Genomic DNA, 18,376 nt, shown 5'->3' with positions numbered 1-18,376 from the left:
GCTGGTCGAGATGAAAGAGATAGTCCTGTTTCATTAATATAAATAATTATTAATTAAAAAATATAAGATTTAAAATAAGAATTAAGAACTTGAATTATTAGAATTACCATTGTAAGAACGAACTTTGAGCTTTGTTGCAAGTAGAATTGGTTTTGTTTCGATTATTTCAGAAATTTTTTTGCATTCATCTTGAACAAAACGACCCCACATAGTCAACGAGATAGGATTGAAGCTACGTGATATGAAAGGAGAAAATTAAAAAGAATTTATAAAATAATTTTAAAAAATTAAAAAGGGGGAAAAAATTTACCTTTGATCTATAACATAGATCTCTTGAAGAGTAGCTGGTCCATTTGTTAATGTTATTTCTTTTGGAGGTTTGATGTGAAGAGCAACTGCTAAGAGATCTGATTAAAAATATTGAAATTATTAGTTGTTTAGGAAAAAAAAGAATTAAAAAATGATAATAATTTACCTATTTCTGCAATTGAATCCTTATAAGCATCCAACTCGTTAATGGGAATGAGGTTGTACTTTGGTATTTCTACTTGTTGTTCATTTTCTGGTATCTCTTCGATGATTGTTTTTGCATTTATAATCCATTGGTATTGATGCGACTCAGTTTGATATTTAGGATCCAGTAGCTTAACATATGCGTTTATAATATAATAGGATCGAAACATCTGTAGAGAGTCTTCTCTTGAATCAATATCATTTCCAAATATTGTTGCTTGCAGACAATTTCCCTATATTATATAAGAAAGTATAGGTTGTTAGTTTTTATAATAAGTAAGGAATTTGTTTTTAAAAAAAAGTAAAAAAATTTTACAAGTAAATGTAATTACATAGAATGTGTAAGATATGTTATATAAAGTATATATATATATAGGTATATTTGTAGAATAAATTGTAAGTAAAGAAAAAAATATTGTACCTGTTCATCTACCAACATTAGATTTTGGTATTTTACTGATGAGTGTTGCCCAATTCGTTTGGGGGATTTTTCAACCACGAGCATTTTGATTTTCCAGTCCCTTGTCTTTGGAGTAATATCTTTAATTGATGTATAAGTGATCCGCATTTTGAAAACTGATAAGACAAAAAAAAATGAAGTCAATATATATAAGGAAAGAAATGGAATTAATTAAACTGTAAAATAAAAACTAATAGAAAACTTATATGTATTAATTAGTTAACAAGAATAAATTAATAGAATATTGAAAATATAAAAAAAAAATTGTAGGAAATTTCTAATTTATTTATAGCAGTTAAAATTAAATATAAAAAAATAAAATTTGTTACCTGTGTAACATCAATCAGAGGAGGCCAATGTTAATAAGTCTGTGTAGACAATATTTTTTGTACAATTTTTTTCTGGCTCATCAGTTGAGATTGGTCGTATCAAAATCTTGATTGCAGAAATAGTCTTAGCTCTTGATAAAGCTACATATAATTGTCCATGTGAGAAAACTGGATGTGGCAAGTATATCCCAACAAAATCTAATGTCTGTCCTTGTGACTTGTTTATACTCATTGTAAAACTTAGTTTAACAGGGAATTGAGTTCGTTTGAATGGGAAACCACTGTTTTCATCAGGATTTGGTAAAAATAGAATTCTTGGAATAAAAACCTTTTTGCCACTGTGATGACCAACTGCAATCTCTGCATGAATAACATTACGATCAAAATTACGACAGATTAGTCGTGTTCCATTGCATAGTCCTTCTGAAGGATTGATGTTTCTCAATAACATGATTGGACAGTTTTGTTTCAACAATAATTCATGTGGAGGAAGTCCATTCGGTGTTAAAGTGTGTAAGAAATCTTCCATGACTGCTTGTTCAGATGCGTCGATTGTTTCATCAAAACTGTAATATTGTTTTAACTCTCCAGGAAATCTTTGAATCAACAAAGTGTTTATTTCATCAACATAACTGTTTTTTGGTATCAATATAACTCGATTCATCATGCTTGAAATATTTGCTGAATAATCAGAAATATTATGAAAAACAGTATCCACCAAATGATCCAAAGAAGCAGCATCATTTTCATATGGAATTAACATGACTGCAGGAATTCTGACGTGTTCATTAATTGTGGTTGGTGGTAACCCATTCCCTAAATCCAATATGTATTTTGAAAACTCTGGATCTAATTTTGCACGCATATTTTCAGTCAAATGAATTTTTGTCAATTTTGGCCATAGGTAGGAAGAAACTAAGCTAGCATCAATCTATTGTTGTCTTGTTCCTTTTGGGACCACAGGTAGAATCTGACGAAAATCTCCACCAAATACAATAACTTTTCCACCAAAAGATAATTCTGAATCATTAATGTCCTTTAGCATTTTATCCAATGCTTCTATAGATTCTTTTCTTGACATAGGAGCTTCATCCCATATGATCAACTTTACTTTTTGTAGTAATCTTGCAAGTCCACTTTGTTTGCTGACACTACATGTGAGATTTTTGTTGGTATCTAGTGGAATTTTGAATCGTGAATGTGCAGTTCGACCTCCAGGTAAGATTGATGCAGCTACACCAGATGAAGCAGTTGCAAGAGCAATTAATTGCTTTGTTCTTATTGTAGCAAGGAGTGCTTTGTATAAAAATGTTTTTCCTGTTCCACCAGGACCAACAATAAAGAATATGGCAGCTTCATTTGACAAAACTTTTTGTAAGATAGAATTATAAGCATTTTGTTGTTCACAATTAAGCAGTGTTGATGCATGAAGATCTTCTTCTGGAATTGGAACAGCTAATTCATCATCAATTTCTCTAAACAAAAACTCATCTTGATCAAAATCAATGTTTTGGTCGATGAGATGGAACGAATTGATGTTTCTACCCATTGATTCAAATATTGTGGAGATGGAGCGTAAAGTTTCAGTTTTAACAGTTGATGAAGAACTTTCAACTAATTGAAAATCAGCAGACATATCTTGTTCAAAGCGCTCCCAAAGATCTCTTGGATTTGTAGGATTACAGTAAACCAAAATTGTTGCAAATAGTCTTCTTAAACTGAAAGGCATTTGGTAAAGAGATGCTTCATATAAGCATTCTTCTAAACTGTCATCTCTCTGTAATAAACCATACATAGTTGCAGCTTCACGAAATGTGGGGGCCAAGATACCATTTACAGTTTTGAGATAATCAAATGATAAAGGACCTCTTATATGATTTAATAACATCCGCAGATAATACCTTTCTCCTTCAAAAGGATTTGCTGTAACAATTCGACCTATCACAACTTGTTTTTTCCGAATAGTCCACATTTTGTATTGTTGGCTCCAAACATAAAATTCAGGAAATTCTTTATACAACAATTTTCTGGTATTCTGATCAACTTGATTTGTTGCGAAAAATTCAGTTAGCATTGATTTTGCTGAAAAGTCAGAGTTCATCACATTTGTTAAGTTTTCATATACACGGAAAGTAACCTGGTGTTGATTTTCAAGATGTAAATGTAAGCTATAGACTGCTGGATGAACCTCATTGATAATAAACCCAAATATTCTCCATACAGCCTCTGGTGGAGCAATCCATCGAGCTGATTGAAATCGCTCAATTTCATCAATCTGTTGAGTGCTTTGTTCAGAAACCAGATTAAAGGCAACACGATCATGACCTTTATAAATGTATTTGTAGAGATACTTGACAGCTTTTATTGTAGAACATATCTCAACATTAATATGGCAGTCAAACATTGCAAGTAAATAAGGGTTATATGGAACAACTCAACGATTATCTAAATCATGTCCTCTGATTTTGGCTGTTCTTCCATTGTTGCAGCATTTATATATTGGGAAGCAATCATTTCCAACAACAGTGTTTGAGACAAACTGTTTTGGGTAATTATTTTTGCAACAACTATTTTTTTTCATGCATACATTTGTTGGATTTAGAACTCCACACGGGCCATGCATCATATGCTTAACAACAGCTGTATAGAGATGTAAGTTGTTGTCTTTGTCAGGTAATTCAGCAGATACGATCTCATCAAAAGATTATGGTGCATATAATTTCCAATCTTGACGCAAAATAATTAGGAAATGGGCATGTGAAAGTCCTCTTTTTTGGTGCTCAATAACATATACATATGCTGAGATTTTTCCAAATATTTCTCGTTTGAATAGTTAATACTTCAGATCCTCTAATTTTGCTCTAAAGATTCGAGCAATTAAGTCAGGTCGATTTTGGGTTTCCTCATGTGGTAACAATTGAGTTGAGATCTCTTTCCAGTTTGGATTGCATGTCATTGTCAAAAAAATATCTGGTTTGCCATATCGTTGAACTAAAGTCATTGCTTCTAAATATCTTTTTTGCATATCTCTTGGGCCTCCAATAAAAGATGAAGGCAAAATTATACGTTTGCCAATTCTTGAAGCGCTTGTTTCTCCAAGATTAATGCTATCAACAATGCCTTGATATAATTCAGATCGAATATGTTGTTGATTGCAACGAAAATAATCTAACCTTGAAGTCTCTATCTTGACATACATGTCAACAACAAATTGTTGAAGAAGTCGGCCAGAAATTAGAAGAATAGATTTCAGATTTTCTCTGATTTGTAACTTGTAACAGTAATATTCACGGCAAGAAACAATGGGATCTTTTCTCTTTTTCTTTAAAACTACAAAAGTAATAAAAAATTATTTAGAAAAATACATACCAAATATATTAATAATAAGTTGTATAAAAAAGATAGCATAGAAAATTTAACCTTGTTGTTCTCTTCTGAGTAATTCTTCTGCTGATGTTGATTGATGAGGATCAATTAATTGAGTTGTGCAATTATTGGTAGATACAGATGCAGTTCTTTTGTTAATTCTTTGTATGCCTTGGTGCCATCCAATATCTCTGAGAGGAAACAGTAAAGGATATTGAAGCGGATCATAGCATCCAAAATAATATTGAACTAAATGACTCCCGCCAATATGGTTAAATACGAAAATATCACGAGGTGTTAAATGTTCTGAATCATCATTTTTAACCCAAATAGCTGCAACTTCTGATGATGTTGGGGCATTAAACACCCGTTGATCTAAACCAGGATCTGATTTTATACAGATTTTTTGATATTCCAAATTTGGTAAATCACCAATATATCGAAAAAATGTTGAATATGGATTTACACGAAGGAGATCCATAAGTTGGGCAATAATAGAAGGATCCATTCTGATTGAGTCAACAATGCGATTCTCAAATTCATGTTCAATGTCATAGAAATATAGCTGCAAATTAGAAGGTTGACCATCTGAAGGAATCAAATCAGGGAGATAATGATAAATTTGATCTTGAGCTCGAAATGTATATATTCCTCTGTTTCTTCGACATAAATTTCTGTCAAATTTAACTCCAAAAGATGTGAAAGCAAATTTGTTGTTGTACGTTCGAACATATGTTCGAAATTGTGTAGATTCAGCAGTATTTGAAACAAACAAATTATAGAGTTGATCTGGAACATCATTTGTAACCAAAGAGATTGATCCGTCAGCACAGCAGAAACTGTTTGTTTCATGAAAGAATCTTTTCGCTTTGCAATGCTTACAATGTGGCACATTTGGTAAATAATTTGCTTCAACTGGAACATTTTGTAATATTTGTTTATATACAACATTATGACGACGTAATGTACCTATTGAGTTGGGGTAAAGGAAAAACAAATATAAGAAATTTCATTAGAAATAATTAAATATTTTTTTTGAATCAATATTTTAAATATAAATAAGAATAAAATATAATGTTATTAAATAATTGATTTTATTTTTAGTTCTTGCCCAAAGTATGTGTTCGCAGATTTTTTTGAGGACTTGATTGTGATTGATCAACAGGAAGAGCCTATTTTAGACAAAAAATAATTATTGAAAGAGAGTAAATAAATAAAATATATTATGGGAAAAAATAAAAGTTACTAAACCTGATGGACCATAAGTTGTTCAGAAAGTTGACTTGTCTCTGTTGGTGTATTTGTTGATTTTCCTCTCGACAAATTTACAGAAGAACTTGAGCCAGTAGAAGAACTGTATGAAATATTTAATTGTGTAGATTCTTCTGAATGTTTACCAAGGATATGAACATCTGGACATATGCTACGCTCTTTTGAGGAGGTCATTCCAAGAATGTTAAAATTACGGCGAGAAATTCTAGACCTCTTTCCATGACATTGTTGAATATTAGAGTGTTCAATATTGCTAATAGGTTGGAGATGATCATCTGATATATCATCGATTGATGTAATCATTTGATCAATATCAGATGGCATTGAATCTTGAAAATCAATCATACTTCTTTTTGAAACTTGTTTCTGAGCATGTCTTTTTGTTGTTCTTTGTTGCAATTGATCTTTTTTGTTTTGTAGAAGATCTTTAGACGACATTTTTTTTGTTGATTGTTTTTGAAGCCGAATTTTATTTAATTATTTCCTGAAGTAAAGATTTTGGAATTAAATAATAAAATTTTATCATTCAATATGTTAATAAAGTAAATTATAAGTTCAAAATTTTAAATTGACATAAAATAAAAAGTACATAAAGCAATAATTACAATCTAATGTAAAATATTTAAACAATGATGCAATTTAATTTTCTTAAAAAGTTTATTGATTGGAACAGAAAAGAAAGTATAATAAATATATTTATTTATATTATATACTTTATTGAATAAAACATTACTTGCTAAATAAAGATATAGTTTTAAGCATGGATTGAACAAATGAAATAATTTGTAATATATAAGGGAAAACAATACTTACAATTTCTTTAGCTAGCAGGATATTTGTTGACTTCAGATCTTTTACTTGAAAATGTAATCCCTATTTTTAAAAAAGAAAAATGTATGTTATTTTTAAGAAGAAATATATTTTTTTAAATTTTTAAAGAGATGAAAATGTTTTAATTTGTTGCAATTAATTTTGATGAGAGATATCATAATAATTATTTGTAAACACAAAAATAATACAATTGATAAACGAAATTGTAAGAACTTGATGTTTAGTTGATATGCAATAGTAAGAATACTCATTTGTTATTATAATATCAAATTTAAAATGTTAATAACATTCAAATGTTTTTTTAAGAATTTCTTTTGGAATTTTTAATTAATGAATTATATAAAAGAAGTGATAAAAATTTATATTATATATTAAGTTTGTATTTATTTTAATTTTTTTAATTCATACATTTATTTTAAATGGTTAAATTTATTTAAAATAAAATCTACACAGTTTAAATCAGAAATAACATAAATAATACATTGGAATTTATTTAATAAGAATATATTTTTTAAAAAATCTAAAGTAATGTAAATTTCATTTATAGAAATGAAACCACTAAAATAAATGTGATAAATTTTATTTGAAATTTAATCAAACTTTTTAAGCAAAAAAATTAACATTTTATTGTTACAATCAAAATAATAAATTTTTGTAAATAAATTTTTTATGTTTTTGTAAAGATATAGTTCTAAGCATGAATTGAATAAAGTAAAGAATTTGTAGTATATAAGGAAAAAAAATACTTACAATTTCTTTAGCTAGCACGATATTTGTTAACTTCAGATCTTTTACTTGAAAATGTAATATCTATTTTCAAAAACAAATATTTTTATTTAAAATTTTTAAAGAGATGAAAAAGTTTTCATTTGTTGCAATTAATTTTGATGAGGGATACAACTGATAACATTCAAATGTTTTTTTAAGAATTTATTTTGAAATTTTTAATTAATGAATTATATAAAAGAAGGGATAAAAATTTATATTATATATTAAGTTTGTATTTAATTTAATTTTTTTAATTCATACATTTATTTTAAATAGTTAAATTTAATAAAAATAAAATCTAAACAGTTTAAATCAGAAATAATATAAAATTATAATGTTTTATTTTGCAAATATTTACAGTTACAGAATTGATCCTAAATTTTTTTTTTTGAATTTGTTATATTTTTAAAAATTTCATAGCATTTGTTTATTAAAAAATAAAATTCAAAATATAATAAATAGATTTTTGCAATATTTTAGCAAAAGGTAAAATAAAAAATATTTAAGAGTAATGTGATTTGAATTTTGATTTTTTTATTGACAAGAAAGCCCTTATTTTTGACAACAAATAGTACATTAGATTTTTTTTTTTTTATTTTGAAGAAATATGTACGATTAAATATGTAATTTGACAAAAAATAAATATTTAATATTCATAAAACAAATGAACACTTACAAATTTCTTACCAAAGGATTATAATGCGATCTGAATTTTGATCGTCTTGTTGACAAGATAGCTCATATTTTTGACAACAAATAATATATTAGAATTTTTTTAATAAGAATATATTTGTTTAAAGATGTAAAATTCATTTATACAAATGAAATCACCAAAACAAAGTAATTTAATAACTTTAGATACATCAAAGTAAAACTAAAACGTAAACTGCCGTAATTGCCAAATAAAGTGAAGGGTAAAATGGAAAAAAAACATTGGACGGAAAAAACAAAAAAAAAAGGTGAAAAAAAGATCTACTATTCTTAACACTGTACATCGCGGATTCGCGCTTATATTATCACTATAGATAGATATAGATATAGATAAGATTTATATATTATATATTTGTATATTACATTATATATATTATATAAAATGAGAATTTCAATATTATATTTGTTGCCGATATAATATATTATTAGATGAATTTTAATCCTTTTTATGACAAAATAGCCACTATTTTTAACAACAAAAAATACAAGAAATTAAAACTAAAAAAAGAAGAAGACGTTATTAGTTGAAAGAAGAATATTAATTTTTAAAAAATAAAAGCATATAATTTTTTCTATTATTATATTTTTAAATAATATAAACAAATTTAGTCATTATTTTTATTGTTATGTATTTATATATTTTTTCTTTCTTTGAATTTTTTTTTTAACAAAATATAACATATCTTTAAAAATTTGAACAATTTATTCCTAACTTGAATCAATTTTGTTTTATTTTATTTTTTTACAGCAATTTATTTTTTTTTTCCTAAATAATTTTGTTGGTTGTTGATGTGTATTTTTAATAAATATGTATATTTTAATTTGTTTTGTTCTTATTTTTTATTTTTTTGTGTACACAACTAAAATGATAACTTGTCATTTGCTGGTATGAATTTTTTATATATTTTAAAATCTATTTTTCTTAAGTTACATGTAAATTTTTTACTCTATTTTATATTACTCAATACAATTGACCATATTTAAGCTAATCAATGTTAATATTTATATAAATTGACCATATTGACTATTTTTATTGATTATTGGCATATATAAAAATGAAATGTTATGTTCTTATTTATTATTCAATTTTATATGTATATTAAATTATATTTGTATTTTTAGCTACATCTACAATTTTTTTTCTTTATATTACTTAATATCATTGTTTTATTATATGTAAGACTTTTAGATTGGGTTTATTCATGTTTCAAAGATTTTTTAAATATTGAAATAAATGACTACTTTAATAATTGATTACATCTTTGTTAAAACAAATAAAAAGTAAAACATAAAGAAGACAAAAATAGCACTACAATTAGAAATGAAAAGCATGAAAAGATTTAGTTATCCATTCTGCAAGTAAATTTAGTTTTATAAATTTAAACATCCTTGTAGTTTTCTATTCTTGTTCTTTCATTTTGAGTTTATTTGTACATCAATCATAAAGTTGAAAATTAATCCAAAAGAACCAATATTAAAACTCTATTTTATATAAATTAACCATATTGACTATTTTTATGGATTATTGACATATATATAAATGAAATGTTATGTTCTTAATTATTATTCAATTTTATATGTATATTAAATTATATTTGTATTTTTAGCTACATCTACAATTTTTTTTTTCTTTATATTACTCAATATCATTGTTTTATTATGTGTAAGAGTTTTAGATTAGGTTTATTTATGTTTCAAAGATTTTTTGAATATTAATATAAATGACTACTCTAATAATTGACTACATCTGTGTTAAAATAAATAAAAAGTAAAAAATAAAAAAGACAAAAATAGCACTACAATTGAAAAAGGAAATAGCATGAATAAATTTAGTCACCCATTTTACAAGTAAATTTAGTTTTATAAATTTAGTTCATATTTAGTTTTATAACTATTCTTTTAAAAGTCAAAAGAATAAGGGAAAACAATTTTACTTAATAGCAAAATGTACAAAATGAAGAAAGTAAATATGAAATCAATCTTATATTAATATATAGGTGGTCGAAATGATGAAGAAAAAAATCAGAATTTGATAAAAAAAAAAATAGACAAATTTGAGAGAATAACAGAAAAGTAATATTATCAAAGTATTTAAATTAGATTTTCCATAAAATTATCTTTAATTTACCAAAAGAAGACATTATCCAAATTTTTTTTTGGAAAATTTTACTTATTTTTTTAAAACCTCTAACATTTCATTCATTATTCTTTATCTATTTTACTCTATTATTGTTTTATTATTAATTTTTTACCTCTATTTATAAATTTAAGAACTCAATATTTTTTCTTATTTTTTAAAATGTTACTTTACTGAATATTTAAAAAAAAAATTAGATATGATAAATTTTTTATATTTCCATAAATATTTAAAATATTTTTAAAATTATAATAAATATGTGTATAATAAAAACTGTAGATAATTAGAAGTAAATAAATATAATAAAAATTTTAAATGATTATAAGAACATTTACATTACATTTCCCATGAATTTACATTTATGGGAAATAAAAAAAGGCAAACAAATTAGTTAAGTTATCTAATAAAAAGGAAAAAAAAAAAAAGGCAAAGAAAAAATTTTTTTGACAGAATAACAAAAAAGTAATTGTATAAGAACATTTACATTAAGTTTCCCATAAATTTCTTTATAATTTACCTAGAAACGAGATTTCGTAAAAGTTTTGTAACTTTCACCAAATTTTACTTATTTTTTAAAAAACTGTAACATTTTATTCTGTATTCTTTATCTATTATATTAAAATAATATTTCTCTAATTTTTTTATTTATTATTTTTAACTTATATGTACAAATTTTACAATTCAATATTTTTTCCTATTTTTTGAATTGTTATTTTAGTGAATATTTTAAATAAAAAATTAAATAAATTTTTGTGGGTATGATAATATTTTTATAATTATATTCTTTATATTTCCATAATTATTTAATTTATTTTTAAAATTATTGTTTAAAACAATCATAAATATGACTATGATAAAAAGTGTAGATAATTGGAAGTAAATAAATATAATACAAAGTTTAAATGATTAGAAGAAAATATTTAAAAAAATAATATTTAAAATTAATTTTATAGCAACATATAAGTGGTGTAAATGATGGGAAAAAAAAATGAAAATCTAACAAAAAGCAAAACAGACAAGTTTGAAAAAATGACAAAAAAGTAATCTTATAAAGGCATTCATATTAATTTTTCCATAAAATTATGTATAATTTAGCTGAAAATGATATTTTAGAAAATTATTATCCAAATTTTTCTCATTTTTCAAAAACCTCTAATATCTCATTCTCTATTATTTCTCTATTATATTAAAATAATATTTCTGTATTATTTTTTATTAATTATTTTTTTCTTATATTTACAAATTTAACCATTCAATATTTTTTTGATTTTTTTAATTATTAATCTAATGAATATTTTAAACAAAAATTTAAATAATTGTTTTGTGGGTATGATAATATTTTTATAAATAATTTTTTTATTTCCATAACTATTTAAATTATTATTTAAAATTATATTAAATATGACTATGATTAAAAGTGTAGATAGTTGAAAGTAAATGAATATAATAAAAAGTTTAAATGATTATAAATGTATAAATATTTATATAATATAACTATAAATATATAAATATATAAATATTTATATATATTGATATATTCATCCGTGTATAGATATAGATACAAATATACAAATATAGATATAAATAGATATAAGTAAATAAATGTAACCCATAAACCGGTAGTAAACAAATGACAAGAGGGGTAGAAAAGTAAATTTGATCCTAACCCTAGACACTCATATATAACCATCTTTAACTCTTAACCCTTTTAATTTCACCCCTACAACTTTCAGCCGTCCCCTCTCCCTCTCATTTCGGCCCCTACCATTTGAGCTTCCATCCTCTCTCTCTCTCTCTCTCTCTCTCTCTCTCTCTGTTTTCATTTTCTTGTTTGATCTTTGTTTTTATTTTATTTTTCTTTTAATCTCTTGCAGTTTTGTCCGTATTACTCATTTCTTGCATTTATTTGATTTTTTTTTGGTGCATTTAGATCTAGAATGTTCTTTACGGGAATTTTTTTTCTCTCAGTTTTTATCTTCTTGTTTGATCTTTGTTTCTACTTTCTTTTTCTATTAATCTCCTGCAGTTTCGTCTGCACTACTCATCTCTTGCGTTTATTATATTTTTTTTTTGTTCATCTTTTGTGCGTTTAGATCTAGAATATTTTTTACGAGAATTTTTTTTTTCTAAACTTTCAGATCTGAACCGTTTATTTCATTTATTTGTTATTGATTTTTTATACATTTCAATGAAAAATGTTTTTGACAGTTTTTCAAATTTTGTTCTGTTTTTACTTTAAGATCTGAACAAATTTTTTTTTTTGTTTGAGTTTCCTTCTCGTTTTTTTGTTCTTGTTTTTGTCTCTTGCCTTATTTTGTTCTTCCGTTCTCTTATTTTGTTGTTTGATGTTTGGAATTTTCAGATCTGTACAACAACTTATTGTTTTGCAAATGATGTATGTAACGTGCGGATCCTCCATGCACAATAACAACTTATTGTTATTTTTTTTATGCATATTTTTGAATTTTTTTGTTGGATTTGTTATTTGTTAGTTCTTCCTCTCGTGGTGGCTCAGATCCGCTGCCTATGTGTGACGCCCCCAAATTCCGTTTGGGATTGGACGGACATTTGAAGCGTCGAGACATGCAACACAAGGTTACCTGCCCCCGTTCATGACATATAAGATGCAATAATCCTAACATGCATCTAACATTATGCAATATTCGCAGCGGATAATTTTTTTCTTTAGCAATACTATGCACCAAATTAAAATATCTCAAATACTTAAAAACATACTTCATATATAAAGATACATTGAATAACTAAGATCACAGAACTATTCCAAAATAGTTATGATCTAAAAGTACTGGAGATGCAACTCCATCGTACAAGTAGTAATTTAACTACTATATTAACCTTAACGACGCACCGTCGTTCAGTCGACTGTACCTAGTTGGTCAGCTCCTGATCTTCTTTCAGGTCCTGTAACAAGATCTACCATTCGGGGGGAATGGTAGTTGGGACTACCACAGTGAGATTTGATTATAAATCTCAGCAAGTTAACAAAAAACTTCCATACAGACTAATGATGCATGGATGACAGTAAAAGTATAAATGCATAATCAAATTCATAAGTAATTAAAGCATAACTTAGTGTACAACATAACATAATTGACATAGCTTAAATTGAATCATGAAGTGAACTTGACTTAGCATGAACTTGCTCTGAAACTTGAATTAACATGAAAAATACATACTCCACAGTTGTTGTGGCCCCATATATTCTACGTGTAAATACATACTCCACAGTTGTTGTGGCCCCATGTATTCTTCACAAACTTGACTTAACATTAAAAATACATACTCCACAGTTGTTGTGGCCCCATGTATTCTACACAAACTTGACTTAACATGAAAAATACATACTCCACAGTTGTTGTGGCCCCATGTATTTTACGCATCACATTTGTAGTTAAATACATACTCCACAGTTGTTGTGGCCCCATGTATTCTACACAACTTGACTTAACATTTAAAAATACATACTCCACAATTGTTGTGGCCCCATGTATTCTACACAAACTTGACTTAACATGAAAAATACATACTCCACAGTTGTTGTGACTCCATGTATTCTACGTGTAAATACATACTCCACAGTTGTTGTGGCCCCATGTATTCTACACAAACTTGACTTAACATTAAAAATACATACTCCACAGTTGTTGTGGCCCCATGTATTCTACGTGTAAATACATACTCCACAGTTGTTGTGGCCCCATGTATTCTACACATCACAATGCAGTTAAATACATACTCCACAGTTGTTGTGGCCCCATGTATCCTACATAAACTTGACTTAACATGAAAAATACATACTCCACAGTTGTTGTGGCCCCATGTATTCTATGTGTAAATACATACTCCACAGTTGTTGTGGCCCCATGTATTCTACACAAACTTAATATGAAACGTGACTGGAATACGAAAGGATTGAAGCCCTAACGTAACATAACGTGATTTGAACATAACTTGAAATACATGACCAACTTGAGATAGAAACATTTCATAACATGGCATAACATATAACAGACAACATATTTAACATGACATACTTGTAATGTACAGTAATACATGACAGAATATATTATGTAACAGATAAAAATTTATGACAGAATAAATTCTGTATAATAGACAATTACGTGATAACTTGGCATGGCATGACATATTTGATAACATACATACATACACTGTAGTTCCTTTACTTAGCACACATACACATTAGACTGCTAGTAATTTAAAAGCTAACTTACCTCGATCTCCGCGTTTCTTATAAAACTTCAAGTGCGATCACGAAGAACTGTAATTAGTGATTCTAAAAGTTAGAACTAAATCACTAATAATTTGAAATATGGAAAATACTAACTTAAAGAGTAAAATTTTCATTTTACTCTCTACATGTGGGAAAATGACCGTTTTACCCATAACTTAAGGATTTTGCATACTAACTCCAAAAGTTTCCAAAATTTACATTCCTCATGTAAATTTTGTCCTAAACTTAAATATCAACTCAGAAAAATTTAAAACAAAATACAACTATGAAGAACACACTATGGTCGAAACATCCATAGGCTATTTCCCTTTATTTTTGTTGCAATTCCTTCCAACTTCAAAACTCATGCTTAAACCAAAATTTTGCAACAAACATCTTCCAATTCTAAGTTCAAAACCATACTTAAAACATCCATTTAGCAAAAGCTAATAATTAACACCAAACTTTTTTGTAAAAAGATTCAAGCACTTGAATCACAAGTTTTGACCTTAAATCAAAACATCTCCAAGAATTTCAAAAATCAAATCTTACTTCTAACATATTCATAATATCATCCTAATATCAACCATGCTTTAAATCATCGAACTAAAGTCACCAAAATCACAAAATAACATTTGGAGTTTTTGGTTTTACACTTAGTCCAAAAACATAAACTTTTTCCTCAACTAGTTTTGATAAATCTCTTGATCTATGACTTATAATTATATGATCTTCAAACCAAACCATCACATGGTTTAAAAAGATGTCTTAAAACATATATAAACTTCTAATTCAAGATCACATGGTTAGAAATTAACCAAAACATAAATTTAGCCAAGAATATCCACACTTTGGCTTATTTGAATATCTCTTTGCATAAAATTTCATATCTTTGAAACTAACATCAAATATCTTTAAAATAATAATATAACATGTATATAAGATACTTAGTATCCTCCAATAAAATTATTAAAGTCATTAGAATAGGTTTAGACCATCAAAGAGTTAAACTTTCTCAAAACAGAAACTGTTTTTCCTCTTCCAGTTTCTAAGTTTCTAAATCTAAGAAAATCTTTCATCAAAACCTTTAATCATGCAAAAATCCTCAACCAATAGTCATATATACATGTTAACAATACTCCATAAAAATTTCGGACCAATATCTATCCATTAGCTTGGTCAAAAACTTCAAACTATAACATACTCTCCAGATTCACGCCCAGAATGACCTTTCCATGGTTAAAAATGCTTTTGACTGACCAAATGACCATGGAATGATACGAAAAATACATCTACGGAAACTAGACTCAAAGAGGAACAACTTATATGAAGGAGACTTTATGATAAAACACTTACAACAGCTTCGAAATTGGCGTGCAAAATACCTCCTAAAAGCTGTCCGAGAGAGAGTGTTTGATATTCTTTCAATGGAAAGTGTAAATGAAGATAATTTCGTGGGGAGAGGTGGCTGGAGATAATTATGGATGAGATATGGAAGAGATGAGGCTGGAGTTGAGAGTTGAGTGTTGTTTTCTCTTACCCAAAATATCTATAAAAGATTATCTCATAATATTCTATCCAATAGTATCTACAAAAATCAACTTAAGATATTTTTATCTAATAATATTCATGAAAATTACCTCAAGATATTTCTTTTTATCCAATAATATCTACAGTTTTAAACAGACGTTTTGACCGAAAATATGAAAAAATGTTATTGCGCCATAAGACTTTAAATAACCCTCCGAGTCTAATGGCACAAACCATAATACATTTTGACACTTCTAACTATCTCCAATAATCAAAAACACACTTCTGATACCATAGTAAATAATAACACTAACTATGTAATTAGACAAAAACCTATATGATTAATGGATTCGTGAAAACTTATGGGGTTTTCACGAGGTTCTTAAAGTTAATAGAAATTTCACAATTAAATTTCTAGCGGGCTGTTACACTATGGCCGCGCGTAGCAGCCGACTACCACGGCGGAAGGTGAAATATTTTTCGTTTGTGTATTTTTTCACCATTGTGTATTAACGTACTCTGTTTGGGTTTTAATTTTTTTTTATCTGAACGATATTTTCGGTTTGTCGGTTAGATCTGTTGTTTTTGGTTGAAGGAAGTTTTTGTTTTTCCTGATGGATATTTCTGGGTTTTTCCGTTGAATATGTTGTTTGTTGGGTCTTCCTAACATCGCAGTTCACATCAGCTGATAATGGCCAGTCGGCAGCCCACGACCACGCCGGAAGGTGAAATTTTTTTCATTTGTTCATTATTTTCGTGTATTGATGTAAATTATTAGTATAGATAGATATTTTTCACATCTAGACGAAATTTTTCAACTGGATAGTTTTTTTTTTCAAAAATTTTGGAACTCGGTTTTGTGTTTTCACTCTTAACTGCTGTTTTTTTTTTTTTTTTGTGTTCTTAGGACGTACGAACAAATTTGAAAATTAAATTTCAGAAGATCCAATTTGTATGAGGGATTTAATTTTTTTGTTGGGTTTACTCTGTGTAAATAAAGATGTAAATATGCAAATATAGTAAATATGCAAATATAGTTTTATCTTTCCATTTTTTTTGGCTGTAATACACATGCATATCATGTAATTACATAATATAAGAAATAGATTCATACAATACAGTTAATTTTTACAATACTGAGGAAAACAAATAGAACGTACCTACAATGCTGAGTGAGAGAGCATAACGTAGTAGAGAGCCACAAGACGGAAATGAAAAAAATTCTGATATTTAAACTACAGTTGGATTCAAATTGTCAGATTAAGAGATAAGTATTAATGGTAAAAAGACAATAACATAAAGTGGGCAAAGTAAACGATACTGAAGACAAAGTAAAACGATACTGAAGACAATGAACTGAACAACAAAAATAAGGGCAAAATCGGAAAAATAATAAAACAAACTAATCTGTCGGTGGGAGGCAGAAAGACAAAAATAACTGTCGGTGGAATGAAAGTAAAATGTAAACTGCGGTAATTTCCAAATAAAGTAAAGGATAAAATGGAAAAAAAAAAATTTTACTGTTCTTAACACTGTAGCAAGCGGATTGCCGCTTATATTATCACTATAGATATATATATACTAGAAGTTGGGTAACGTCCAAGGGACGTTCATGCAATGAATAGAAAATATATATATATTAATTATATATAAATAAAAGTATAAATAATATAAACAGTAATCCAAAAAAAAGTACATTTATTCATAAATTTAAAAATTAGAATAAAAAAAGAAAAGAATTCATGACAAAATGGAAGGAAAAAATTGAGCATAATTTCTTATGCATCATATTTTATTAATGTGTGATTTGAAACACCAGAATGTTCATTTGTAGTATTATAGAATATCAAGCCATTTTAAGCAAGTAAAAAATAATAATAATAATTAAAAAAAATGGAAAGCGGATTAATGAGCTTTACAAATCAATGGCTTTTGTATTATACAAAAAATGTAAATTATTTAAAGAATTGTTATAAAAAAGAGTTCAATTCAATTATGTAAAATGAAATATAAAATACATTTAGACACAATAACCCGCTACATGTAGCGGGTAGTGTTTATCATCCAAATATTTTATTATTATTATTTCATTTTCTTTTACTTTGATTTTTACCATATAAGTAAATTATTTTTATTGTTCATAATTTAAAACACATGTATTTCATTTTCTTCAAAAAAATATATTGAAAATTTTTTAAACCAATTTT

At 26.8% G+C, this 18,376-nt stretch overlaps 1 protein-coding gene and 1 long non-coding RNA gene across 2 annotated transcripts; one reads left to right on the top strand and one right to left on the bottom strand.

The window, feature by feature from the left end:
* Positions 1-2,233: 2,233 nt before the first annotated feature.
* On the bottom strand, positions 2,234-3,706 carry LOC122305844. The gene has a single exon (XM_043118368.1). It carries the CDS (start codon positions 3,704-3,706, stop codon positions 2,234-2,236), a length of 1,473 nt encoding a protein of 490 aa, XP_042974302.1.
* A 12,900-nt stretch (positions 3,707-16,606) lies between these two features.
* LOC122305771 lies at positions 16,607-17,300 on the top strand. Its single transcript, XR_006241229.1, has 3 exons — positions 16,607-16,637; positions 16,765-16,894; positions 17,077-17,300. It is a non-coding gene; the product is annotated as an uncharacterized LOC122305771 (long non-coding RNA).
* The last annotated feature ends 1,076 nt before the right edge of the window (positions 17,301-18,376 follow it).

This window comes from Carya illinoinensis, chromosome 3 (assembly GCF_018687715.1).
Source record: "Carya illinoinensis cultivar Pawnee chromosome 3, C.illinoinensisPawnee_v1, whole genome shotgun sequence".
Lineage (NCBI taxonomy): Eukaryota > Viridiplantae > Streptophyta > Magnoliopsida > Fagales > Juglandaceae > Carya > Carya illinoinensis.
The sequence above is the reverse complement of the archived record's forward strand: the minus strand, read 5'-3'. Positions and strand labels throughout refer to the sequence as shown.

Excerpts from the sequence above, each read along its gene's own strand:
- LOC122305844 (XM_043118368.1), bottom strand. The coding sequence starts at position 3,706 with ATGTTTGACTGCCATATTAATGTTGAGATATGTTCTACAATAAAAGCT.